General features: G+C 48.9%; 2 protein-coding genes across 2 annotated transcripts; one reads left to right on the top strand and one right to left on the bottom strand.

Moving 5' to 3' along the window:
* The first annotated feature begins 435 nt into the window (after positions 1–435).
* Avil (advillin) lies at positions 436–17,907 on the top strand. Its single transcript, XM_035451804.1, has 18 exons — positions 436–704; positions 2,106–2,180; positions 3,346–3,542; positions 4,466–4,574; positions 4,666–4,776; positions 5,065–5,267; positions 5,686–5,764; positions 5,863–5,961; positions 7,083–7,236; positions 7,336–7,436; positions 7,843–7,980; positions 8,065–8,223; positions 8,946–9,125; positions 10,648–11,382; positions 13,332–13,520; positions 13,954–14,022; positions 15,355–15,480; positions 17,368–17,907. Exons 1-18 carry the CDS (start codon positions 480–482, stop codon positions 17,479–17,481), a joined length of 3,063 nt encoding a protein of 1,020 aa, XP_035307695.1. The 5' UTR covers positions 436–479; the 3' UTR covers positions 17,482–17,907.
* Positions 17,908–19,164: 1,257 nt separating this feature from the next.
* On the bottom strand, positions 19,165–26,819 carry Tsfm (Ts translation elongation factor, mitochondrial). The gene is made up of 6 exons (XM_027392264.2): positions 26,679–26,819; positions 26,307–26,480; positions 25,519–25,647; positions 24,396–24,518; positions 21,606–21,693; positions 19,165–19,758 (listed from the first exon to the last, which is right to left on the bottom strand). Exons 1-6 carry the CDS (start codon positions 26,730–26,732, stop codon positions 19,346–19,348), a joined length of 981 nt encoding a protein of 326 aa, XP_027248065.1. The 5' UTR covers positions 26,733–26,819; the 3' UTR covers positions 19,165–19,345.
* Between the last annotated feature and the right edge of the window lie 45 nt (positions 26,820–26,864).

Here is a 26,864-nt window from a genome sequence, read left to right as displayed (position 1 = left end):
GCTGGCCTTGAACTCACAGAGATCCACCTGCCTCTGCCTCCCAAGTGCTGGGATTAAAGGTGTGTGCCACCACTGCCCGGCTTAAACCTCATTTGTGCTAGAAGGTGACAGGGCCATGGCCAGGGAGTGAGACAATGTGTACAAAGTGAATCAGCACAGGCTTGACATTCATCACCCTCAGGAATATGTGCTGCCTGGCCCCCAACAGAGAGATGGTGCATACTGCTCTTCCAGAGAGCCTGACTGATTCAGGTGGCTCCCAATCACCTGTAGGTCCAGCTTCAGGGAATCTAACACCTCTGGCCTCCCAAGGGCACCAATGCACACACCAACCAACACACATAATTAAAAAAAAAAAAAAAACATATTGCTATCAGCCAGAGCTCTCAACCAGGAAGTAACAGGTGGAAACTGTTACTTTGGGGAAGGGACTGACTGCCCAGGCAGGTCACTGTGTGAATCTGAACTACCATCATGAGATGAGGGGGAGGGGGAGAGGTGGCGGTGGTTATACCAAAACGGCATGCAGTGCGATGGCTGATGAGACAGGACGGCTTAGAAGAAGCGGTGGGTCCCTGTACACTGTGAGGGGCATCACCTTCCGTCTTTGTGATACTTCAGTTCCAGGAACACAAACTATGTCTCTGAGCAGTGCCTTCAGGGCTGTGGGCAATGACCCTGGGATCATCACCTGGAGAATTGAGGTGAGTTAAATAGGAGCCACGCCCACCCTGACTGCTGGGATCCAAGCAGTGGCCACTGAGGGTTAGCATCAAAGGCTGGTCTTCCCAGCCTGTGCTCAGTGCAGGTCCCCAAGCAGAACAAGCCATCTGCTTGTTGAGTCTACACTTCAGTCAGCATCTTGGAAAGACTGGTCCCTTACCAGAGATTCTTGGCGACTGATCAGAGGAACGGGACACATCATCGTCGGAACACTGGTCCCCACCAGCTTTGGGGGTGGGGCATGCCGCGCAGATGGCCATTGCTCATCCCTTACCCCGTGGGCTTGGTCACCTCTGGGTGACCCTGGCTCTGGTCTGGTCTGGGTGCACCTACCAGGTAGTGGGACACACCTACCTAGTCAGCTGCAGCAGCCTGAACACCACAAGCAACACTTCCCTTCAATTCCAAAGTGAGTCACCGCTTTCTGGCAAGCCTCTAGAGGCTTGTGGGAAGCCCAGCCTACTCCCAGTGTTGAAAGCTCCCCCCATTTACTTCCAAATGAATAGGGAGGGCTGGCCAGGTGGCTCAGTGGATATAGGTATGTGCAGCCAACACTGGGGCTGAGTGTAAGCCCTGGGACCCACATGGTGGAGGAAGAGAATGCATTCCCTCAAGTGTCTCTGACCTTCACATGTACAGTGTGGCTCTTGGACACACACAATAAATAAATGTAAAAAAGAAAAAGGGGGTATTCATAAAAAGTTATATATCTTTTTCATACTTACATCCAGATTTTACCCAGAACATACACAAATATGGCCACAGGCTTGCCTTCCTTGGGAAGACTGTCATTTTCATGTGGGGCTGTGCAAATGGCCCTCCTAGGATGAGTGAATCAGGGTCCCAACTCGGACTCTGAATGCAAGACAAGACGCTCAGCCTCAGCACTGCAGGACACTGGCTTTCTCTGTGCTGTCAGCCTCCCTTCCTGCTCAGCTTCCCAGAATCCCTTTGGGCAGCCTGGCAGCTCTAGTTGGTCAGTCAGGAGCAGAGGGTTAAACACACTGCACTGTACTGCACACACTGGTCAGGATTGCCCAGAGGGCTTTAACTTGACAGTCACACCAACTCTTTCCTCTTCCACAGGCTTCAGGGGGCTCTCAGGCCTTTCTAGAGTACTGGGTAGTGGGGATGAGACCAAGTAGGACGCAGGAAGAACACAGGAAAGGACAGACACCACAGCAGATTCTGAACCAGAGTGATTAGGGGAGAGTTCCCAGAGCAGAGCAGCGGTCCTGTGCTGTGCTGGCCACCCGCCCTGTAAGGCTGTGGGGATAGTGTCTCCTCTACCGTGCTGTGCCCGCCCAGCGAGGCACAGAGTGGAAGGAGGCTGTGGTGAAAGCAGGAGGTGGGACAGCTGAATACTCTTCTGATCCTTCTAGAAAATGGAACTGGTGCTGGTGCCTCTGAGTGCTCATGGCAACTTCTACGAGGGAGACTGCTACATCATTCTCTCGGTGAGCCATGTCTTCCACATCCAACATTCCTGCCTCAGCAGGCTGTTCCCAGGCTGTTTCAAGTTCTGACTGTGGGAGGTGTGGTGTTCCCCGTGTCTGCCTAGATTCCTCTTCCTGCCATGCAGGACCTCAAGCTGACTGAGAATGGCTACCACCAGGCCTGGGGCTGTGACTGTGCATCAGGCGGTGGGCATAAACTCCCCATCCCCAGACAGACAGACACACACACACACACACACACACACACACACACACAGAGAGAGAGAGAGAGAGAGAGAGAGAGAGAGAGAGAGAGTGCACCTCTACTTCCAGGATCCAAGCCACACACTAAAGTGTTCTGAGGAAGGCCAGACAAATTCACAGCCTGACTTTGACCACAAAGTATTCTTTGTGAGCTAGGTAGAATAGGTAGGAGTTTCTATTACTGTGGTAAATGCAGCTGTGTTATTTCATCAAACAGCGTGTAGTCCACCATTGAGGGAAGGCAGGGCAAGACTGAGAGGCAGGAACCCGGAGGCAGGAACTGAAGCAGACCACAGAGAAGTGCTGCTTACTAGCTTGCTTCTTGTGGCTGTTGTATTTATCTCCCAAGACCACCTGCCCAGGATCGGCACCACCCACAATGGTCTGGGCCTTCCCAGTCAATCACCAATCAAGAGACTGCCCTACAAACTTGCCTACAGGCAGTCTGATGGATGCATTTTCTCAATCACTGTTCTTCCTAGGTGACTCCAGCTTGTGTCAGGTAGCCAAAGAACTAGGCAGGACAAACAGCACATGCCTATAATCACAGCACTTTCGGGGTGAAAGGGAAGGTTGAGTTTAGGGCCAGACTCAGAAAGTTTGAGCTAGCTTGGACGTGTAGCCCTGTCTTTTTTTAAAAAAAATCTTTTTAAAAAGTGTTCGTTCTAGTGGAAGAACTAATACCTCACATGGACAGTGCTGGCAGCTGGACTGTTGTGTGACTAAGCCTGCAAATACAACTGGGGAAAGATTCCCCACTTTAGGAACAAGCTATCAACATCCCCAAATGTGGTGAAGCAGGCCTGTAAAAGTTCTAAGGGTTGCTTGTGTGAAGGAAGGCATGTTAAGTGTTCTCACACCGGGGAAGTCAGCAGAAGAGAGGTGAGCATGGGTCTCACCTCACTCTCTGGCTACATCCTAGACCCGGAGAGTGGGCAGCCTCCTCTCCCAGGACATTCACTTTTGGATCGGGAAGGACTCCTCCCAGGACGAGCAGAGCTGTGCAGCCATCTATACCACACAGCTGGATGACTACCTGGGAGGCAGCCCCGTGCAGCACCGTGAGGTCCAGTACCATGAATCTGACACCTTCCGAGGCTACTTCAAGCAGGGGATCATGTGAGTGGGTATGCAGAGAGGTGGATATAGTCATTTCCCAGAGAGTAAACTAAAGGGTCGGTAAGGCCTTTGAAGAGGTAACCTAAGAGATGCAAAGCTGATTGGTCACGGTCACCGGTCACTTGTACCCACCAGAGTCGGGTAGGGCCAGGTGCTGGGTGGGCTGTGAGGAACGGAACTTTGCACCTGCTAGAGGGAGTGAGAACCTGCACTGCATGCTGGAGCATAACTGGGGCTGCCAAGGTGTACCCCATTTCTCAGAACTCTAAACCCCTCACACACCCAGGGCCCCAAGGGTCCATGATCCAGAGTGTTCCTGACAGTTTGTTAGTGGGAGGAGGCTGTGGTCAATGCAGGTGTCCATCATAAAGAGATAATGTGTCCTGGCAGCCGTAGATCATGTACGCACCTAGCACACATGAGCAAAGACACAGACTCACACACACCAAAATGCCAACTTCTTGCTTTATAAAACTCATGCACACAGGCAATAAATAGGACATGTTTTACTAGAATGAAGAAGGGACAATTAAACTGCCACAATAGATGTGGCAGGGAGAGGTCTAGGAGGTTGCAAGTGGGTGTGGGAATGCACAGACCACATGAGGGCTGTGGCACACAGCTGTAATCCAAACTTGTGAGGCTCTCTCTGCCCCAGCACTGCCCTTCTGGATCTTGGGACTTCTCATTATAATATCTCAGCTCAAATGTCCCTTCAGAAAGACAGCTCTGGCCTCTGGTCACCGAACTGACCCGTGGGGCAGCGGGCGCATGTCCGAATTTACTTTGTACATTGGTCATTATAAACCATGTGGGTAGAGATGGATGTCTGTGTGTTACTGCTGTATTTAATTCACAATAGTCTCCCCAGAACCTAGCGTGCAGCAGGCAGCCAACAAGTAACTGGGTTACTATTCCTTCAGTTACAAAAGGGGGGGCGTGGCCTCTGGGATGAAGCATGTAGAGACCAACACCTATGACCTGAAGCGACTGCTACATGTAAAGGGGAGAAGAAACATCAGGGCCACTGAGGTGAGTCCTACACAGAGACTGTCCCTGGCCCAGCGCTCCTGCTCCGGCACCTAAGGCCACCCTCTAAACGGCACCCACTTTTCCCATACAGGTGGAAATGAGCTGGGACAGTTTTAACCGAGGTGACGTCTTCTTGCTGGACCTTGGGATGGCTATCATCCAGTGGAACGGCCCAGAGAGCAACAGCGGGGAGCGACTCAAGGTCTCCCTCTCTCTCACCTCCTCCAGGCCTAGAGCTGGGCTCTTTGGGGTCCTTGCCCTTGGCCTTCTATGCTGGCTGACCCCCAAGATTCCAGGTGGACCCTGCTTTAGAGTAGATCACGGCTTGCAGCCAGGCCAAGGGCGTGTCTCACCTGGGGTCTCACCCCCCCCCCCCCGGGGCTCCTTAACATCGGGGTAATGTGTCTGCAATCCTGGTGGCTCCCAATGAAGCCGTCTGGAAAGAAGGGGTACCGGGTGAGCTGAGCGCTTCCCTGGTCTTCTTTGGCAGGCTATGCTTCTGGCGAAGGACATTCGGGACAGGGAGCGAGGGGGCCGTGCTGAGATTGGAGTGATTGAGGGAGACAAAGAGGCAGCCAGCCCAGAGCTGATGACAGTCCTTCAGGACACCCTCGGCCGACGCTCCATCGTCAAGCCTGCAGTTCCTGATGAGATCATGGATCAGCAGCAAAAGTCAAATATCATGTTGTATCAGTGAGTATTCAAATCTGGCTGTGGGTTGGAGGCTGGGGGTGGGGAGATGTTCCCTATAAGACCCAGCACTCAGCTTGGGAGGAGGCATCTACCTTCACTCTTGGGCCATCCTTTTTAAATGTATCTCCTACAAGTATCTCAGAAACAGCCCCTCTCAAGGGGGCAGCTATCTGTTCTTGTTAGAGGTCTCCTGACCTCTGGGTGAGACTGTTGTAACCAAGCCTAGGGATGTGGACAGGTTAGTTTTGGAGAGACACACAAACACCTCCAGAGAATTTGTCTTCCTCTCTGTATTCGAGCTGTGTCTGTCTCAAAGAGTCAGGCTCTATCCTGCAGTGCCGCACCACACACAGCATTACATTAGCTACAGGATACTCTACCCGAGAGAAGACACAGACTAATCTCCCTTCTTCACCAGTGTCTCCGATGCAGCTGGGCAGCTGGCAATCACAGAGGTGGCAACAAGGCCTCTGGTCCAGGACCTGCTGAACCATGATGTAAGTGGAACTGGAGGGGTTTGGCCTGGGGAAGCCAAAAGTAACTCTATCTCTCTATCTTGAGTATTGATAACCATGCTTATCCCTGGCTATTTCAGGACTGCTACATCCTGGACCAAAGTGGAACCAAGATCTACGTGTGGAAAGGCAAAGGAGCCACAAAGGTTGAGAAACAGGCAGCCATGTCCAAAGCCCTGGTAGGAGCTGTAAATGTGTGATACCGCCCAAATATTCTGTCCCCGTAGACATGCCCCAAACACATCAGGCACTGAGCACACTGCAGTGATAACATGAACTTCAGGGGGTGGTGGTCCATGCCTTTAATCCCAGCACTCAGGAGGCAGAGGCAGGTGGATCTCTGTGAGGACAAGGCCAGCCTAGTCTACAAATGAGTTCCAGGATAGCCAGGGCTACACAGAGAGACCTTGTCTCAAAAAAACAACAAAAAATTGTAAAATACTCAGAACCACACTTGGAACACAGAACCTGCCTTTTGAATGCACTGTTGTTATTGAAGGGGACGTCACGTGTCCTGATGAGGGGACCAGCTTTCAAGTGGCATTTACGAAATTCTGCAGATCTAGCACATGACCCGGGTGTGATGTGCTTAAAAGCAATAAATGAACAAATAACTATGATAAAAAAAAAGTCAGGATAGTTACATAGTAGGTCTTGCAAAATTAATCCATAATGGTCATTGCTATAGTTTTTAAAAAGTGGCTTGAGAGAGAAAGGCACCATGCAACAGAACTCAAGTGGACGGTTTTGTTTGTTTGTTTGGTTAAATTAGGGTAAAGGGAATGGGAAAAGGGGGGTGGAGGAGACAAGCCTCTAGGGAGAGGAGCAGCAGAAGAGAAGAGAGAGGTGGTGGTGGTGGGGAGACAGAAAAACAAGCAGAGAAAGGGAGAGAGAGACGGAGGGAGGGAGGGAGGGAGGGAGGGAGGGAGGGAGGGAGGAGGGACAGACAGGAGGTGGGCAGGGCCCTTTTAAAACAGAATGTAGTGAATGTGCACAGGAGGTGCTCTTAGTAGCTGCAGCTGAGGATGTATCCTGTCAGAACCCCAAGGGCAGGCCGGTACAGATGCCTGAATACTACCTGAGTCATGGTAGTCTAATGAAGAGACACCAAAATGTTTGTATCTTTTGGTGGTAGGTTACATGGGACCTTAGACAGAAGTGAGGTACAAGTTGGCTATGATTCCCAGGGGCAGGGAGGGGAGACTCCTATCACCTGACTTCAGAGGAATGAATTACCAGATGAGCAGGCACTCAGTATATGCCCTGGCTGACATGCTCTTATATGGGGGTGGGGCTGCAGGAGTTCATCAAGATGAAGGGTTATCCCAGCAGCACCAACGTGGAGACTGTCAACGATGGCGCCGAGTCAGCCATGTTCAAACAGCTGTTCCTGAAATGGTCAGTGAAGGAGCAGACCACAGGCTTGGGGAAAACATTCAGCATTGGAAAGATTGGTGAGATTTCTCATGTGTGTTCTTCTGCTCGGGACCCTAGGAGTAGGCATGAGCGTGTATGTCCTGCTCACCTGGCTTTTCCCATGCCTTTCTCTGCAGCTAAAGTCTTCCAGGACAAATTTGATGTGAGTCTCCTACACACCAAGCCAGAAGTGGCTGCCCAGGAGAGAATGGTGGATGATGGCAATGGGAAGGTTGAGGTGAGCCTGATAAGAGCAACACTAGACCTCATTTCCATATGCTCTAAGAGGCTTGGGGTTGGCTGCTTCCCCACAAATGCTTCAGGAAGGTGAGAGACACAATCCCCCAATGGGCTGTCACCTGGAAGATGTATTTAAGTCACCACTCAGTCTACAAAGACCTAGGCTATATGATAGGAGGTACTGGACCAGTGTGGCCTGTGACCCCCCTTATCAGAATTCAAATCATGCAATGTTATGGACCTTCAAGGCAGAGAAAACCCAGAGAGACAGTGGGCACTTGGGATGGATGTTAGCACTTCATCCCCCGTGGGTGCTATTAAACATTGCCCAGTTCCCATTAGGTGGAATCCTCTTACAGGATGCCTCCTCTCTGGGTGATGACTGTGTCTCCTCTTGTGCCCAGGTCTGGAGGATTGAGAACCTGGAGCTGGTCCCTGTGGAACATCAGTGGTATGGCTTCTTCTATGGGGGAGACTGCTATCTGGTTTTCTACACATATGAGGTGAACGGGAAGCCCCATTACATCTTGTACATCTGGCAGGTAGGCCAGGCAGCTCTCAGTGCTGGATCCAGATGCCCCCGGGCCACTGGGCCGAGGTCCATCACTCCTCTCTCACCATTGCAGGGCCACCATGCCTCACAGGATGAGCTGGCAGCCTCGGCCTACCAGGCTGTGGAGGTGGATCAGCAGTTTGATGGAGCCCCGGTGCAGGTTCGGGTGAGCATGGGGAAGGAGCCACGCCACTTCATGGCCATCTTCAAAGGAAAGCTGGTTATCTATGAGGTGAGGATGGACAGACAGCACTATCTATAGCCATGCAGGGATGCTCAGGGCTGATGGGCCCATAAAGAGCTACCAGACAGGCTGGGGTTGGGTGAGGATGCATGTGGAGGGGGACACAGGGGGATGGCGACAACACAGGGCTTAGCTTAGACATAAGGACAAAAGAGGGGTTTATTCTGAGACATTCAAGGGAATCTCAAATGCCTAGGACTTCGAGTCCACGCTCCTCTCTAGATAGTGCTCATGGTCTTTCCCAATCCAAGCCACATGACCTGTATAGGCGTAGCAGCCTCGGTTACCCACCCTGCAACCCTTCCAGCACTGCGCTGCCCCGACTCATGGCCCAGGTGTGCCCCTCTTCCAGTGTAAGGCCCCGGTCTTCCGTGGAGCCCTGGCGGAAGCATGGGCCGGCAATGCAGTCACGTGCCGGGTATCACACGAGTCTGGCATCAAGCCCTTCTCTTGCCACCTATAAGCCAGTTTCCCAATCTGTTTCCTCATGTGCATGCGGAGTACCATCTGCTTCCTGGGGTTATTCTGAGGTCCCTGAGTATGGAAGACACTGGTCCTAGCTCCTGGCACAGGGTGACATTTTCACTTGGATCCTTTCCAGCCAGCCTAGGAGATCCTGAAGGGTAAAGATGGTATCCAATACAGCTCTGTCCACGACAACCAGCGCATGGGTGCTCTGTAGATCTGGCTTCTACTTCTCTTCTCTGTAGGGTGGGACTTCCAGGAAGGGAAATGCAGAGCCTGAACCTCCGATAAGACTCTTCCAGATCCAAGGAAATGACAAATCCAATACCAAAGCAGTGGAAGTCTCGGCCTTCGCTTCCTCACTCAACTCTAATGACGTCTTTCTGCTGCAAACTCAGACAGAACACTACTTGTGGTATGGCAAGGTAAGATAAGATGGCTGGTGGGTGTTGGCCCCAAGGAGCTTGCTCATGCTTGCCCTGGCTCTACTCTCAGCATTTTAGAAAAGAGTTTGACAGTTTCTAATAAAATTACACTGACATTTACCACGCAATCCAGCAACATTACTCCTGTGTATTTACAGCAGTAGAATAAACACGGTCTTATTGGGGAGGTGGCGCACTTGGTAAAGGGCTTTGCTGTCAGTACAAGCACCAGGTTCCTATCCCCAGCACCACAAAAGGCTGGAGTGGGATTACCTATCTGTAACCTGTGTGTGTGTGTGCGCGCGCGCACACACACACACACACACACACACATGTATACACACACATACGAATAAACACACACACACAAAAATGATCCCATCTCTTCAGGGGCTGGAGAGATGGCTCAGCAGAGATGCCTCTTACACAGGACCTGGGTTTAGTTCCCACATGCGGCTTACAACCATCTGTAACCCTTGTTCCAGGGGGCCCGATGCCTTCTTTGACCTCCACAGGCACTGTACACATTTGGTACACACATATACACAAGGACAATATACTCATACACGTAAAATAAATCTTAAGAAACCCCAACAAACAAAAACCTCTCTACACAAAGAGTTGTACACTTGTGTATGGCACACTTACTCAGAATCCTCTCAGGTTAGAAGACATCTGGAAAATGGATGAACATAGGTATGCTCATATAATGGAATATTACTCAGCAGAAAAATGAAAGAGCCACTCACACACACAACGTGGAAGAGTCTCCAATTCGTGCTAAGTGAAAGAAAGTATCTGAACATAAGGCTGGATGTCACATGCTTCCACTTAAGACAGTCTAGAAATGGCAGGACTATTCTAATGGAGAACAGCTTAGCAGTTGTCAAGAGTTTAGGATACAGGGCTTCTCTCCAAAGGGGTAGGAAATGTCCCTGTAATTGCAGTGTGGTACCCAAGTTCTGTTTTTAAGCCTTGTGGAGCCCAACACAGTCCATTTTACTGTTAATTTTTTAAAAAGGCACATGCCTTTAATCCCAGTACTTATAAGGCAGAAGCAGGCAAATCTCTATGATTTTGAGGCTAGCCTGGTCTACAGAGTGAGTTCCAGGACAGCCAGGAACTCTGTTACACAGAGAAAACCCACCTTAAAAAAATCTCTCCTACTCCCCCCGCCCAATGAAAATTACATGCTAGGCCTGGGGATATAGTGCTTGCTCTAGAGGTAGAGCATTTTCCATGCATGTGCAAGACCCTAGGTTGAATACCCCAGAATTTACAATTGGGGGAAACCATGTGCTGACATTCCATATGAAGCTAAAACAAAGGCGACTTCTATCTATGACCACTGAGGGTTTCAAAACAAGCCTACCCTTTGCCTACATTCCAACTTCCTCCCTCTCCCCATCCTGAGGCACTGCAGATCAGAGCTGACCCCATCCAGTTCCAGAAGCCCTGCATCATCCCCTTTTATTAGTGTGTCCTGGGGTTTCTAATGCCCCTGCTCTCCCTACCCACTCAGGGATCTAGTGGGGATGAGCGGGCAATGGCCAAGGAGCTGGTCGAGCTTCTCTGTGGTGGCGACGCAGACACTGTGGCTGAGGGCCAGGAGCCACCTGAGTTCTGGGAGCTTCTGGGAGGAAAAACACCTTATGCTAATGACAAAAGGTATGTGAACACATCAGCCCTGTATTCTGGGCTCCTCTGGCCTCCTAAGATCCTTCACGGTTTTCAACATGATTTCTTTCTGGGCTGGGGACATAGCAAAGTCCTTGTTGTACAAGCTGCAGACCCGAGTTCCATCTGTCGGTATGTACATTACAAAGTGAAAGCATGCAGACCCAAGTTCCATCCCTTGGAATGTACATTACAAAACAGCTACAGCAACACAGGCCACTGGGGAGGTGGAGACAAGAGGATCCTTCAGACTTGCTGGCCGGCTAGTCTAGTCAAATCGACACTACACTCCAGGTTCTGTGGGAGCACCTGTCTTCAGAACGAAGGTGGACACCCAAAGCCACCTCAGTCCTCATATGTACACACATGCACACACACACAGGGTCCCCCGCACAATCAACAGGATTCCTATGCAGCTGACCTTCCACACTGCAGGCTGCAGCAAGAAATCCTGGACGTCCAGGTCCGGCTCTTCGAATGCTCCAATAAGACTGGCCGGTTCCTTGTCACTGAGGTCACAGACTTCACCCAGGATGACCTGAACCCAGGTGACGTGATGCTCCTGGACACCTGGGACCAGGTAAGACACAGCCACAAAGTTCAGGACAGCTGGCAAAGACCACAGTTTGGGCCGGTTTCTGTGTGGCTAGGGCTGGACCAACTCACTAAGGCAAGCATCTCCGGTGGTTACCAGAGAGACTGCGTCATTCATGCCACAGTCAGAAGAGAATGATGTTTAAAACAATCCAGCTAAGGACGGACATGGTGTTGCACGCCTTTAATCACAGCAACCAGGTGACAGAGGCAGACGGATCTCTGAGTTCGAGGCCAGACTGGTCTACAGAGTGAGTTCCAGGACAGCCAGGGCTACACAGAGAGACCCTGTCTCAAAACAACAACAGAACTCACCAGTTATGTTAGTTAGGGTTTCTATTGCTGTGAAGAGACACTATGACCACAGCAACTCTTATAAAGGAAAACATTTCATTGGGACTGGCTTACAGTTTCATTATCATCATGGCAGGAAGCAAGGAGGGTGCAGGCAGACATGGAGCTAGAGGAGGAGCTGAGAGTTCTTAACATCTTGACTCACAGGCAACAGGAAGCAGTCTGTTTCACTGGGTGTGGCTTGAGCATATAAGAGACCTGAAAGCCTGCTTCCACAGTGACACACTTCCTCCAACAAGAATACACCTACTCCAACAAGGCCACACCTCCTAATAGTGCCACTCCCTGTAGGACCCATTTTCTTTCATACCACACCAGCATTAAGCCAGTATACTGGCACATGCCTGGAATCTAAGCAGCTAGCAGGTAGAGGCAGGAGGATCCAAAGTTTAAGGTCAGCCAGGACCCGTCTCAAAAAGCTAGAAAATGGGCCAGCAAGATGGCCCAGTGAGTCAAGTCAAACAAAAGAAAACAATTCCTCTCAGCGTCCTGGGAATTTTCTTACTTTACTTTGAAAAACAGAGAGTAACGTATGTCCCACCCTTATTTGAGGATTGACAACACCCAATCCCAAAGCCCAAGACTACATTTCAGGCAGTGTATGAATGAGATGTCTTCCTGTGTGTGTTAGTTCCTTCAGATCATCTTAGCACACATCCTGTATGCTAATGGCTGTGCTAATTGATGTCACTGGGTGAAGAGCCCCTCCTTCAGTGCTTATAGGCTGGTGGGAGGAGCCAGTCAAAAAAACATCAAAGCTTTATGAGGAGGTACAGAGAGCATTCAATACAAGGCTCTGAGAGGAGGATTTCCTGGAAGAGACAGCTCCTGGCTGAATACCAAAGGATGAGCAGGGCTCTGGGCAAAGGAATGGGTACTTAGAAAGCAAGACATGAACTCCTACCAGAGAATAAAATAAGCCTGGTATAGTGAGTGGGTCATGCCTGAAATCCCAGCACTTGGGTGGCTGAGGCAGGAGAATTTCTGTGAGTTCAAGGTTAGCCTCAGCTACAGAGGGAAAGAGTAAGCATGAGGCTATGGAGTGAGGTCCTGCCTCAAAATCAAACAAAGAGACAGAGCTAACAGCTGAGGTGTAGCCGTGCTCTACAGACCTGACCTATAAAGTGGGAGAGCAGGATGGGGAGGGGGGGCAAGAAAGGGCTGCTGTTGGCTGCACAAAGGCAGTGGAATAGGAAGAGAGGGTGGGGACAGACTGGGACGACTGCCTCGGTCAAGCTGGTGAGTCTAGTGACTCACTGGATCTAGACTATGGACCTGACTTCCATGACGTTCTGGCCTAGGTGACTGACTGGATGATGGCTCAGGTATACCAAGAATAGGCACTTGGGTAAGAAGTGCTACGTTTAACTATGCTGAAGTGTGAGGTACGCAGAGACAGCATGAGTGTTTTGTAGGCTTGGAAGAAACACATGGCAATTAAAATCACAAAAATCAAGCTGCTTCTAGAACCTTCCTCTTCAGAGCACAAATGAGGCTGAGAGCATTTTCTGTGGCTCTGACTGGCTGAAGGGGTGAGTGGTGTGGTGTGAACGCACTGATAACTTAAACTTGGTGCCACAGGTGTTCCTGTGGATAGGAGCCGAGGCCAACGCCACAGAGAAGGAGGGGGCCCTCTCGACTGCCCAGGAGTACCTGGTAACTCACCCCAGTGGCCGAGACCCTGACACACCAATCTTGATCATCAAGCAAGGCTTTGAGCCTCCTACCTTCACAGGGTGGTTCCTGGCATGGGACCCTCACATTTGGAGTGTAAGAAATTGGGGGTGTTGTTCTGATTGCCAGGGGGCTTAGAACCCAGATGGGAGAGTGGGGTTCTAACTCAACAGCCAAGTAAAATTGAACCCTTACTCTCTTTTCCCACTGAATTCCTTGCCTTGCTTTCCTTTTGTTCGGCTGTATCCCCATGGTGGCAGGGAGTCTAGTCAGATAGTTCTCAGCTATCTGGACAGGAAGCAGTGAGGAAGTGTGAGGGTACCTGCCTATACCATGCTCACAACCCTGACAGCCAGTACATAGTCACAGTGGGCTAGCAGGAAGAAGTCAGGCCTCTGACAGCCGGCCATCTGCTTCTTGCTACCAAAGACTGTTGACCACGTGTAAGGACCTTTTGACCCAACATAGACCTCAAGGACACCAAAATGCTTCCTGATTCTACTTCATCCTGGTCTTTGTCTCTTCACAGGCAGGAAAATCATATGAGCAGTTAAAGAAGGAGCTGGGAGATGCTGCTGCTATCATGCGAATCACTGCTGTGAGTGGGGTTTGCCCTTAAGACAGGGGTCCCCAGGACCACCAAGAGAGAGCATGACAACATGGGCAAACCCTCTGTGCCTCTAGGCACTCCCCCAGTTGTCACCTGGATGCAAAGGGTTTTTTTGCTTTGTTTTGTTTGAAGCACTCTCTCGGAGGTATTTTAAATCAACAGAAAAGCAGATCTCAAGCACTTGAGAAACAAACCTGGGAGAAACCTGAGTTCTAGGCCAACCTAGTCCACATAGCAAGACCTCCACCTCAAAAAAAAAAAAAAAAAAGTCAGGAGGAGGGGAGAATGAGCAGGTCTCAGAGCCAAGCTCCTAATATACTGTCTTCTAGAACACAGGGAGTGGGGGCAGAGAGCTGGCTTAGCAGGTAAAGCATGTGTGATGCACCTATGTTGAGTGGCTCACGAGAAACTATAACTACACTCCAGAAGTGTATATTCCTCTGCATTCCAAGAGCGTCTGTGCTTGTGTGCATACATACTCCCCATACACATTAATGTACAAAATAAAAAGTTTAAGATCACCCGTGGCTACATACTGAGTGAGGGGGTCAGCCTGGGATACATTGGACCCTGCCTCAAAAACCAGAGCAAATAATATTATTTGCTAATATAATAATCTAACTCTATTATTCAGCTTTTTCTGCCTCTCAGGAGAGACTAAAGGCAGTTTGTCTCAGAGACAAACTTCTAATCCAAATGGTATTTTGTTAGTTTCTGACAGTGAAGTCTACAGCAGCTTGGGCTCTTGACCCCTATTTTAACAGCTAAAAGAAGTGGAGCTTGCAGCTAGCAGCCCTGGAATGTCAAGAGGGGATGCATGGCACAGGGTGTTCCAACATTTTCATGTTGTCCGTTGTGTTCTGCAAAGTCAGACCCCAAAGCTAAAGTGTTGCAGTTAGTGTCTTCAAACTGTACACAAGCATGGCTTCCGTCTCAAGGCATTTGATGACTGGAAACACAGACCCTAAATAAAAATGCCAAGAAAGGGAGTGTGATCAGAGAGTTTAGAAAAGACTTTCGGCTGGAGGTGTGGCTCAGTTGGCAGAGCCTAGCACACAGAAGGACTTGCGTTCAATTCCCAGCACTGCATGAATAAATAAATATAGTAAAGACCTAAGTGCAGTGTGTGTGCCCACCTGGCTCTAAACACATTAGGCCTGCTGAATTGGCTTTCCAAGGTCGTTCTGACCTGCATCCAGGTTTGGGGACCACCCGTTCTGAAAAGCAGCATAAGCCAAAATGTAAATCTTATACACGCAGAGAACTGAGGTCATGTAAGACATCAGTCTTTGCCTGCATCTGTATTCTTCTCTTACTTAGGACATGAAGAATGCAACCCTCTCCCTGAGTTCTAACGAAAGTGAGCCAAAATATTACCCTATAGAAGTTCTACTGAAAAGTCAGAACCAGGAGCTGCCTGAGGATGTGAACCCTGCCAAAAAGGAGGTATGTGGCTGTGGAACTCTCTGCAGGTTAAAGCACCAAGCTCAAGAAATGGCTTAGCACAGTTTGGGCACACCGCAGACACTCAAGGGGCATCTGTGCTACTGAGTCAACTGAAGTCAAACTCTTCCTTGAATGTTTCCTACTCCCAAAGGAATCCACCCAGTAACATCTCTGTGCCCTTCGCCTTTCTGTTGTTAGTCCAGTCCAGCTACAATGCACCACTGTGAACTAACCTGTCTCCACACCATTCCCCAAATCCTCCCCTGGCATAATCTCATTAACAGCCAGGGAGCGTTCAGGAGCATACGACGCCGATCTTAAAACACCTCATGGGCTGGTAAGACCCCTCATAATGTAAAGGCATTTGCCATCAAACTTAACAAGTTAAGCACCCAGGACCCACGTACTGCAAGGAGGCAACTGAATCCCACAGTTTGTCTCATCTCCAAACCAAACGCATGTCCCCTCATATACACACACTAAATAAATGTAACCGAAAACTTTAATACACCTTCAATGGCTCCCCAATCCCCACCCCCAGTCTGCCCTGCCCCTGGGGGGGGGGGGGCTCTGACAGCCTTCAGTTAGTGCCTGCTTTTCCATCCCCAGAGCATGCTTACACCAGCCCTGAGTCGTTATGCTTGCTGGCAATCCCATGAGAGCTCTCTGCTCCTAAAATACCTCAGAGCCCGCCCCTTGTCATTTGGAGTTCAGCTCCGGTTGGCCTTTCTTGACTGCCAGTTTCCTAATATTTCCCTAACCACTCCTTCCCTGCAACACACACTCCCCTTGGACTCACTGTCATGTTTTAGGTTTTATGGATTAATATATTTGTGTTGAATGGACAGATGAATGAATGAACTGGTTAAAGGCCTCTGGATACTCTTAAGATGTTAAGACCCAGTCGTAAGCATCTAGACTACAGTGTTCTTAGAAGCAGAGGCCACAGGTCAGTTGGGATTGGTGGCTCATGACTGTAACCCCAGCAAAAGGGGGACTGAGGCAGGGGAGTCACCATAGGTTCCAAGTAAGTATGGCCTATATAGTGAGTTCTACAACAGCCTGGGCTATGGTGAGATGCTGCTTCAGAAAATAATAAGTAAGGGTCGTAGCTTAACGACCTCAGCATGGACACTGAAGTGGTATGATCCACTCAATCTTACACCTTAAGAATTCTCGGAGCCGAGCCAGCTTTGGTGGAGCACGCCTTTAATCCCAGCACTCGGGAGGCAGAGGCAGATGGATCTCTGCGAGACCAGCCTGGTCTACAAGTGCGAGTTCCAGGACAGACTCCAAAGCCACAGAGAAACCGTCTCGAAAAACCAAAATAAATAAATAAATAAATAAAAAATTCTCTGGGTTTAGGGGGACAGTGCAGTGGCAGAACATTCTCAGGCCCCTCAGAGAGTCGACCCAAGTTCAATCCCTAGCACCAAAAGTGAGTATTCAGTAAGAATGACAGTTAAGGGCATGAAGCAAAAAGCACTCCATTCAGTTCTCCATCCTTCCAAAATCAAATGTTTACAATCCACCCATAACTTAAAACTCCATTCGCTGCCTGTGGGGCGAGGATCCAGGGCTGAGCGGTAAGCTCAGTCATTTCTCCCACTGGCCCAGTGAGACTCCACGGCCAATGAAGAATTTAGGTCTGCTTACAGTCCTCCTGAACATCATTTGATGCTTCTTCCAGGTCCTGCCTGAGCCGCATGTTTACTGTTTGTGGCTCTAGGGCTCAAAGCCAGGCAGGACCCCTTGCAAGTGAGGCAAGCACAAAGCCATGTAGCTCCTCCACCTGCCCCAGGCCTCCTTCCCGAGCACCTGCCTCACCTGTTGGCATTAATGAAATGCCCTGCCTTCCTTCTCACTACAGATTTTGTTCTCTCTTAGAATTACCTCTCGGAACGAGACTTTGCATCTGTATTTGGCATGACAAGAGGGCAATTTACTGCTCTGCCTGGCTGGAAACAGCTCCAGCTGAAGAAAGAAAAGGGGCTTTTCTAAAGCAGGACGTCTATCCATTGTCCAACCATGGAAGAGAGCAAGCGCGCAGTGCCAACATCAGCCAAAAAGCCATACACCAGATGAGCCTGACATTCAGCTGCTTTATCCCAGCATGCTTTTTCCTTTTTCATCCGCCCTTGCATTCCTTGGTTGTAGTACACTAGAATGTTGACTACTCTTTTCAGCTTTTGTGGCCTCAGCAGAGAGCAGGAATGTACACAGGTTGAGATAAAGAACCAGAAACTGAGCTTACACCGTTCAGTGCATCAGGAACCACATTTGCTTTAAACTACACCCCGTAGCCGCCCCCACCAAACCCTGGAGTTCCTTGCACACTCACTGAAGGCCGGACTCCAAATGCCCACCTGGATCTACCACGTGCTAGAACATATTCAATTTTTCAAATAAAGAGGTCATGTGAGCATATCAGCGTCCTCTCCAGGGTTCCTTCTTTTTTAAAAAAGAAAGAAAGAAAGAAGGGAGGGAGGGAGGGAGGGAGGAGGTGAAGGGAAGGAAAGAAAAGTTTCTTTTTTCTTTTCTTTTTTCTTTTAAAGATTTTATTTATTATGTATACAGTCTTCTGCCTGCAGGCCAGCAGAGGGCACCAGATCTCATTCAAGGTAGTTGTGAGCCACCATGTGGTTGATGGGAATTGAACTCAGTGCCACCTTAACTGCCCAGCCATCTCTCCAGCCCCTCCAGGGTTCCTTCTTAGGGTGACTTTAGTTGTCGTGGGAATGGCATTTCACTGATGAGAAAGTACACAGGCAATGCTGAAGCCTGGTTCACAAACCTGTAAACTCCAGTCTCCAGCCCAGCTGGGGCAGGCACAGGTCAAGGCCCCCTGGGCTACGGTGTGAATTCAAGGCCAAGCTCAGTGACTTACAAAGACCCAGTCTCAGTGTACAGCGGGAGAGATAGATGGCTCAGGTGGAGAGCACTTATTGCTCGTGCAGAGGACCAGGTCCAGTTCCCAGCCCCCACATGATGGTTCACAAACACCTGTAACTCCAGTTCCAGAGGATCCAGTGTCTTCTTTTGACCTCAAGCAGGCACCGGGCATGTACACCGTGCAGATGAATGCATGCAGACAAAACACTCAAACACATAAAATAAGAACAAATCTTTAAAAAGGAAAGTGCACAGCAGTAAAACACTTACCTCAGCAATATGCCCAAGGCCCTGGGTACAATCCCCAGCATCAAAAGCAAATAAATAGCAGTGTTGAGAGCTGTGAACTGAATCACTGTCCTTCCGGTCCCTGGCACAAGAATGTCAAAACCTGCCTCACAGCCACCCAGGAAACCCAGGCCCAGCTACCCACACCCATTTCAGGGGTACACACTAGTGTGTGTACCAGTTCAGAGAGCATGCTGTAGACATCAGCAGATGGGCCATCTTCCAGACAACTCTAGTGCACAGCAATAACATGAAATCCTGACTACAGGGGTAATACTACAGGGGAAGCCCCAGGGAAGACGCAGGGCCCAAATGTCATAGAATGAAGCAGAATTAGAAACTGTCATGGGAACAAGAGAGAGTGTAAGAAACTTAAGGAACAGTGTGATAGAGTGACAATGGGGACTGGGGCAATGGCCTGCTGGGCTAAGGGCTTACCACACATGCCTGGCATGTGCTCGACAATACAGTTTTTCAAAATCTCAAAAGTAGTTAAATCCAGTATTATGCCAATGAGAAAAACTCTACTTTATTACATAACTATTTAACAACTTTACCCACCAGTATATGACTTCATTATAAACTAAAAAGAAAAAACAGATTCAAGGGTTGAAGAGGTTTAGAAAACAACTTTTTATAAGGAAATCCAGATCTAAAAATAAATAGTCCCACCTGGGCCAAAAACCTATTTGGCTTCCACTGCCTCTTCCTCTTCGACTTCCCCACACTCAAAGCGCACGAAATCGACTACAGACACACCCTGGGGCTGCACATACTGTCCCAGGGTGATGGAAGGGTCCAGCAGGTACGGCTGTGACAGCATTCTGGTTTCAGTCTCTCCTCCAGGCTCATCATCCAGGGAGCCAACAGAGAGCGGGGCCATGCCCACCACATGCTGCCCCAAGCGGCGGCCCACGTCCTTCAGGTTTGCACTCTGCTCACAGGTCTGGCAGACGACCAGGGCCCCGTACTTCCCCAGAACCAGGTTGTGCAGCGAGGGGCTCTGTGTCACTCCGTGCACGTAAGAGCCGACATAGAACCCAGATGGCACCATCACCCAGGCAGCCCGCCTAAGAATCATGTTCTCTCCCAGCTTCCCTACAAGAGAGCAAAGACAAGAAACAACCACCACTGGATTGTGATGACCATAGTAGCACCAACGAGGCCAAGTGTGCATAGTGACCCTTCTGTACGTGCTGTACATCTGCAATGAGATGAAAGACACAAGCCTCAGCTTGTATTTAAGGAGGATGGGGAGGAGGGAGAAGAGCAGAGTCCCCAGAGGAATGCTCTAGTTAAGACCAGGCCGCTGGCCTCTTCCTGGCTCTGTGACCTACGGCATTTATCAACTGCCTTAGTTTCCTCATCTATACCATGGTAATGATACTATGTACCTTCCAGGGTAACTGTGAGAAATGAAGAAGGCGACACGCACAGAGCATGTGTTATGTGGCTCATGCATATCGGGCACTAAGAATGTGGCTACTCTCATCAGGCTACACCCAGGCTTAGAGAAGTCAAGTGACACACCCACCTGTATGTGGCAGAGTTGGAATTACAACTCAAAGTGGACCCCAAAGCAGTTAAGTGAATTTTCTCCCCACCAAATCACTCTCTTGAAAACACAGCCACAACAGATACACACAACTCCCATCACCAACAGTGTCTGGGAAGGGTCTATAACCAAAAGCCCCAGGAAATCCAAACTCCAGTCACCTGACAGTTTCAACTTCTGAACATCAAAAGTACAAAGATAACATTCTCAAAACCTCATGAGAACCAAAAGCAGATTCTAGTTTTCTCCTTTTCCTGCAGGGATCCCCTTCCAAGGGAAGCCAAAATAAAAAACAGTAAGGGATAGGCTCTACCCAACAGTTAATTGTCAGAAGCTGACAAGGGCAAGACCCCCATTTCTCCCAGGCCTTAACACAGCTGTTAGCCTGGTGGCTCACCCATGACTCACTAGACATTAACTACGAGGTTACCTTGTAAAAACAGAACTGTGCCTTCACTAGAAGCTGCAGATAACAAGAAAATCCCCAACAATTACAACCGTTTGCCTCCCTCCATCAGGACTTATGGAAAAAGAGAAAGCAAGATCCCCATGATGCTCCCACAGTGACCGGGCGTGATTCCCCCAAAGTGGCTTCTACAGACATGTGATATGCCTTCATAAATTCACGGTATAATTCCTAAATATGACGACCTTAAATTTCTTTTAGAAAAAAGATTTATTTTTATTTTATGCGTAGGTGTTTTGACTGCATGTCTGTCTGTGAACACCATGCATGCAGTGCCCTTGGAAGCCAGAATCGCTTAGAACTGGAGTTACAGAGGGTCAATAGCCACCAAGCTGGTGCTGGGAATCAAACCAGGGTCCTCAGGAAGAACAGCCCGGGCTCTTAATTACTGAGCCATCTTCCAACCCCTTAAATTTTCTTTTTCACCTTCATTGTACTTTTCCCTATAACATGTACAGAAGTGGTCACCTGGAAGTTGAAGAGCCGTCTCATCTTTGCCTCATCTTAGCCAGCACAGTGATGAAATAATTTTAACTAGTTGCAAACCATTAAGAACCATGAGGGTTAGTTTATAAACATAAATTCCTTTATGTAATTCAGGATTCTGAGTGTACCAGAACTCCAGTTCCCTCGATATACTAACCAGTTACTGCTTGGGGATGGTGCCTCCTTTGGGTTTTCAGGGTGTCTTCTGCACCCATCCTCACATACTCGTGCCCTTAGAGGTGCATGAGCTTGTAATTTTCTATTTACTATTGAGAATCCCACATAAGTACATGACCTGTCTCTATCATATTCACTCCTACCACCTGTCTCCAACTCCTGAACTCAGATCACAATTATCGAATGAAATTTGGAGGGGCACCAAAGATACCAAGAAAACCAGACTTTAACCTCCCCTTTCCAGAATCTTTGGATACTCACCAATCGCTAAGGCCAGCTGATCCTTGAGAGAGCCTTCTCTGTTGGGCCCAGCTGCAAGTTCGGAAAGCTCAGAGGAGTTCAGGAAGCCCTAAGTACAGGAGATAAGTGTGAGCTGGCGCTGTGTGCCGAAATCAAACAGGCACAAAGAGCTTAGGTCCGGGAAAACAGCTAAGAGGACCATCTATAAATAGATGAAGCTGCTACTAAGCCAAGGATGCTAAAAATCGATAGCATCATCAAGCTTGTGAATCTTACTCTACTGCTGCACCGCCCCCAACTCCATTCCGCTTTCATACTTAGCCTGCCTTCTTAGAACTTCCTAGAAACTGGGACCAGTATCTTACACAATCATTAAACATCAACACTAGTGGGTTTGGGGGGTGTTGCCAGGAACCTGTGATGATGCGCGAGCAGGAGAGGATTGGGTAATTTCCAGCTGAGCACTTAACCCCTGACGCTGTGGGTCTAGGCCTGGGGACATGAGGACACACCTTTTTCATTACTGTCACATTCTGTAATCCTGAAAAGCTTGTAACTCACATTGTAGCCCAGGCTGACCTCAAACTCCTAGAAATCTTACTGCCTGTGCCTCCCAAGTGCTGGGATTACCGATATGCATCACAACCAGCTTGACAATGAACATTCAAAGATACAAAAGTATGAATTTTTTAAAAGAACATATACACAAGATTATTCATTGAGCAATTACTTCTAATCATTGGATTTTGCCAACAGCCTAAATGCCCAAGCACAGGGGACTGGCTGAATAATCCATGGCACATGCACACAACAGAATACTATGGAGCTAGAAAAAAAAAGACAAAGGAATAGTGAACATGGTGGAACATGCCTTAATCTCAGCATGTGAGGAGGAGGAGGCAGCAAGATGAGAAGCTAGTGGCTAGCAGAGGCTACACACTGTGGCTAATGCTGGCCAAGCCTTCTCGAGACACTGTCTCAAACAAAGAAAGATCTTTATGAACTCCTGTGAACTGTTTCCAGGACAGACATCAAATGAAAAACCAAGTCAACCTGTCACCATCTACACTGGAAACAAACATACATTAACACTTTTGTAACAAGAAACACTTGGAAGTCAAATGATGACCCAATGACCCTGCTTATCTACAGAAGTAGGTAAGAATGGGGTCTGGAGGAGCTGGAGAGAAGGCTCAGTGGTTAAGAGCACTGGCTGCTCTTCCAGAGGACTGAGTTCAATTCCCGGCACCTATATGGCAGCTCATGGCTGTCTATAAGTCCAGTTCCAAAGGATCCAGTGCCCTTCCTGGCCTCTGAGTGCACTGCACACACGTAGGGCACTATACAGGTAGAACATTCATACACATAAAATAAAAATAAAATCTTGAAAAAGAAAGAATGGGATTCAAGGCTGGAGAGATGGCTCAGAGGTTAAGAGCACTGACTGCTCTTCCAGAGGTCCTGAGTTCAGTTCCCAGCACCCATATTGGGCATCTGTAACTCTAGCATCATCTTCTGACCTTTGTGGGCACCCATGTGCATACAAACAAATAAATGTAAACTTTATATAAGAAAAAATAATGAGATTCAAAAGGGAGTAAGAGGGGGGCAGTGAGATGGCTCCACGGATAAAGGCATTAGGTACCAAGCCAGACCACCTGAGCTGTCACGTGTGAAATGACAGAACTATGAGTTCTAAGATGACCTCCGACCTACACACGCACATGCACACACAAATATACCATAATAAGAACAATGTAATAAAAACACCTTTAAACCAGCGGTGGTGGCATAAGCCTTTAACCCCAGCACTCGGGAGGCAGAGGCAGAGGCAGAAGCAAGAGGAGGATCTCTGTGAGTTCGAGGCCAGCCTGGTCTACCAAGAGTTCCAGGACAGGCTCCAAAGCTACACAGAGAAACCCTGTCTCGAAAAACAAAACAAAAACAACAAGAAAGATTCTCTTATCTTTTGAGAGTTCCTTTAGAGACTATTAGTCCTATAACGTATGATATTCTTAATTAAGATTCTGTGGTTTCTGATCAGCTGGGGCTGAAGAATCAGCTTGTGATTAGCAAGAGACCAGAGCCACTGCCTTGAAAGCTTTGCTTTAGGGGACAGTTGATGCTGTCTGGCCAGGAAGTGAGAAGTGAGCTGTGATTAGAAATCAGCATTACTGAGGCAAAATCTGGGAAGGGTTTCCTCAGGGTCATCAAGAAAGGCAGAGAGAGTTGGATCCCCAGCACCTGCATGAAAGAGATGGCCACCCCAAAAAAGGAAAGATGCAGTGTGATGTCTTACTCTTTTGGCTCTTTGGAGTCTTTTGGCTTTTGGGGGAGTCCATCACCTAGCTCCCAAAAAAAATCACACATGGAGGCTTATTAGTTAGGAATGTCCGACCTTAGCTTAGTTTGGCTTGTTTCTTATCCCATCTATCTTTGGCCTCGGGGCTTTTATCTTTCTCTACTCCTGTATACCTTTTCTTTCCTTCTCACTCCATGTCTGGATATGTAGGTGGGTGGTTGGCCCCTGAAGTCCTCCTCCTTCCTCTCTCATTCCACAATCCTTTTCTCCCTGATTTCTCATCTTTATCCTCTCTGTAGCCCTGCCTATGTCTCACCCTGCCTTGCTATTGGCCATTCAGCTCTTTATTAGACCAGCAGGTGTTTTAAATAGGCACAGTAACACAGCTTCACAGAGTTAAACAAATGCAGCATAAACAAAAGTCACACACCTTAAAATAATATTTCCCGACAGACAGGCCCTAAGGTGAGGGGCAACAACAGGAAGCTGGAGAAAACCTTCAAACTCACTTTAGTATATGTGGAGAGTTGATCGTTTAGGCTCTGACAGTGGGACATGGTTCCCAGGGCAACTTGCTGGACCAACTGCTGAAATTTTAAATTTCTAGAGACAAAATCTGTCTCACAGTTTACCTGTAGAAACAAATGGATACTGCTGTATAAGCTGTTTACAGATAGTTTTCTAAAAGTGCCTTGCAGTTGGAGATTAAGCCAAGATATCAACAGGACAAGCTGCAGACGCAACAGAAAAAAATGGCCTCAGGTTTTAAAGCTGCAGTTCCCTACTTCTGGTGAGGCAGAGACCAGGGAAGTGACTGTTGCCATGGAGGGAGTCGACAACAACCTGCATACCCCAGAGGATCCCAGAACACCCTGAAGGACTCACCGTCAGTTCACTACTTGCCTATGCAACACACCATAATCACTTCATCCATTAACCCCTTCCAACTCCAAACCTTTTTTGTTTTGTGAAAGGGTCTCAGGCTGGCCTTGAACTCAGTAAGTAGCTGTGGATGACCCTGAATTGATCTTCCTGCCTCTACTGCCCCAGTGCTAGAATTACACCCACGCACCACCATGCCCACTCTCCAAACCACTGTTACCATCACTTGTTTATCTCACTACTTTACTGTAGCCTTATTTGCGTCTGCTTTTTCACCAGTCTTGGCCATCTGGCCTTCTTTAAATCTGCAACTTATCAGTCATCAACACACAGAGTAATAGTTAATATGACTACTGACTTTACAATCAATCTTCTTTTCTTATCTTTTTTTTAGGGGAGGTCAGGATTTCACTTTGTAGCTTAGCTGCCCTCAAACTCACAGTAATCCTCCTGCCTCAGTCTCCCAAGTGTTGAGACCACAGGTGAGAGCCACCACACCCTGCTGCTAGCTTCTAAATCTACCAGCTCCAGGTAACAAGGCTGCATTGGATTTACACTTAGGAAGGATTAGGTTGCTAGGCATTTTTCCATCAAGACAGCTGTGCATGTCCACACTTAAACACAGGCCCTGAGAACTGAACTCCAAACACCACTGTGGTCTCAGATTCCTTAAGCAGGCGAAGGATCTACCACAAACCTTATACTCCCAGACATAGCTGTCTCTAGCATACAGATTCCCCAACAACTCACTTCTACTAATACTGTTGTGTTTCCCTCCTGCAGCAGCCCAATCAAGCCTTCTTTAGTCTTCCTCCCTTGAAGCTTAGCCGCTTTGCTCCAGCCTTCCTTCTGGGCCTGCTTGTGCAGCCAGGCCTCTGCCTACAAATGGAAAAGAAAGAGGAAAAAGCCAGTCACAGAAATTAGGAATATATCCGAACAGGCAGGGCAGGCAGGAGATCTCCGTGAATTCGAGGCAAGCCTAGTCTACAAAGTCAGTCCAGGACGGCTAAGGCTACAAAGAGAAACCCCGTTTCGAAAAACAAACAAAAATATATCCAAGTCAACGATTCTTTCTGCACTCCCACGTTCTATAACAGAAACTAGTCTACTACTAATGCTCTACACCAGGCACTGTATGTAGCCGGCGCCTGTATAACTTTAATCTTCACAACCCCACTATGGGATTGATGGCAGTGTCTTCATTATAAAGACAACACTGATACAACTCTAAAGGATTAATTGCAACGTACAAAGTTACAGTGTGTGTGATAGAGAGGGGTCCTCCGGCGTCTAACTTCAAAATTTACACAAACACTTGATACGCAAGCAGCAGCAAATCCCACAGCCCTCTAATATGGAATACAGTCAGTTAACTCTGGGAGTCTGGGTAAACTGAAGACGAAACCGAAAGGTGAAGCTATCGTTTAAGCCAAATTCTTCTCTTTGGGCTCAATCGTTAAGGACACCTTATGCTCCCCAGAGTGGCCCCTAAAGAAAAGTAGAGGTCGAGCTCCAGGTGGGACAGCACCTCCTCCCACCTGTTTGAGATCACCGTCACAAGCCTCCAGAGCTTTCTTGCAGTTGACAAAGGAGTAGCCCGTTTTCCGCCGCAGCTTCATAAGGAGCTCCTTGCTGGAGGCAGACGATGATAGCGTGGGGCCCGCGTGAAGCGTGTGCCATGGCTGGGACGGCTGCAGCAGGGCAGACCCGGCCTGGAGGGAGTGAGGAGAGGGATGAGCAGTCGGGAGCGGCCGCAGCTGGACACGAGGCGGGGGAGCATGTCCGCAGGGCCAGACCTCAGGGACTGTGGGCGAGCACGGTGAAAAGGAGCCGAGCTCGGGTCGGGAGAAGGAAGGACGCGCTCACGACACCCGGGAGCGCAGCTTAGCACCCGCGCCAGGAGCCCTCACCGAGCGGCCGGTGCACAAGACCGGGAAGAAGCGCAGCGACCGCAGCAGCAACATCCTCTCCAGCAGCCTCGATCCACCCTCCCGCCCTTCCGTGCACGCGTGAGACGATGGCCTACGGCGTGGCGCGAGGGCCAAAACTCCTTCCTGAACGTGTCGAGCGAGGATGCTGCCACCTGCAGGCCGGAG

This window comes from Cricetulus griseus, assembly GCF_003668045.3.
Source record: "Cricetulus griseus strain 17A/GY chromosome 1 unlocalized genomic scaffold, alternate assembly CriGri-PICRH-1.0 chr1_0, whole genome shotgun sequence".
NCBI lineage: Eukaryota > Metazoa > Chordata > Mammalia > Rodentia > Cricetidae > Cricetulus > Cricetulus griseus.
Note: the sequence above shows the minus strand (reverse complement) of the source record. Positions and strands in the feature narration are given on the sequence as shown.

Excerpts from the sequence above, each read along its gene's own strand:
- Avil (XM_035451804.1), top strand. The coding sequence starts at position 480 with ATGAGGGGGAGGGGGAGAGGTGGCGGTGGTTATACCAAAACGGCATGC. Across the intron at positions 705-2,105 it reads TCATCACCTGGAGAATTGAG|AAAATGGAACTGGTGCTGGT; the intron begins GTGAGTTAAATA and ends TGATCCTTCTAG. Across the intron at positions 5,268-5,685 it reads TCAAATATCATGTTGTATCA|TGTCTCCGATGCAGCTGGGC; the intron begins GTGAGTATTCAA and ends CTTCTTCACCAG.
- Tsfm (XM_027392264.2), bottom strand. The coding sequence starts at position 26,732 with ATGTTGCTGCTGCGGTCGCTGCGCTTCTTCCCGGTCTTGTGCACCGGC. Across the intron at positions 25,648-26,306 it reads GTGACGGTGATCTCAAACAG|GCAGAGGCCTGGCTGCACAA; the intron begins GTGGGAGGAGGT and ends TTCCATTTGTAG. Across the intron at positions 19,759-21,605 it reads TCAGCTGGCCTTAGCGATTG|GGAAGCTGGGAGAGAACATG; the intron begins GTGAGTATCCAA and ends GCTCTCTTGTAG.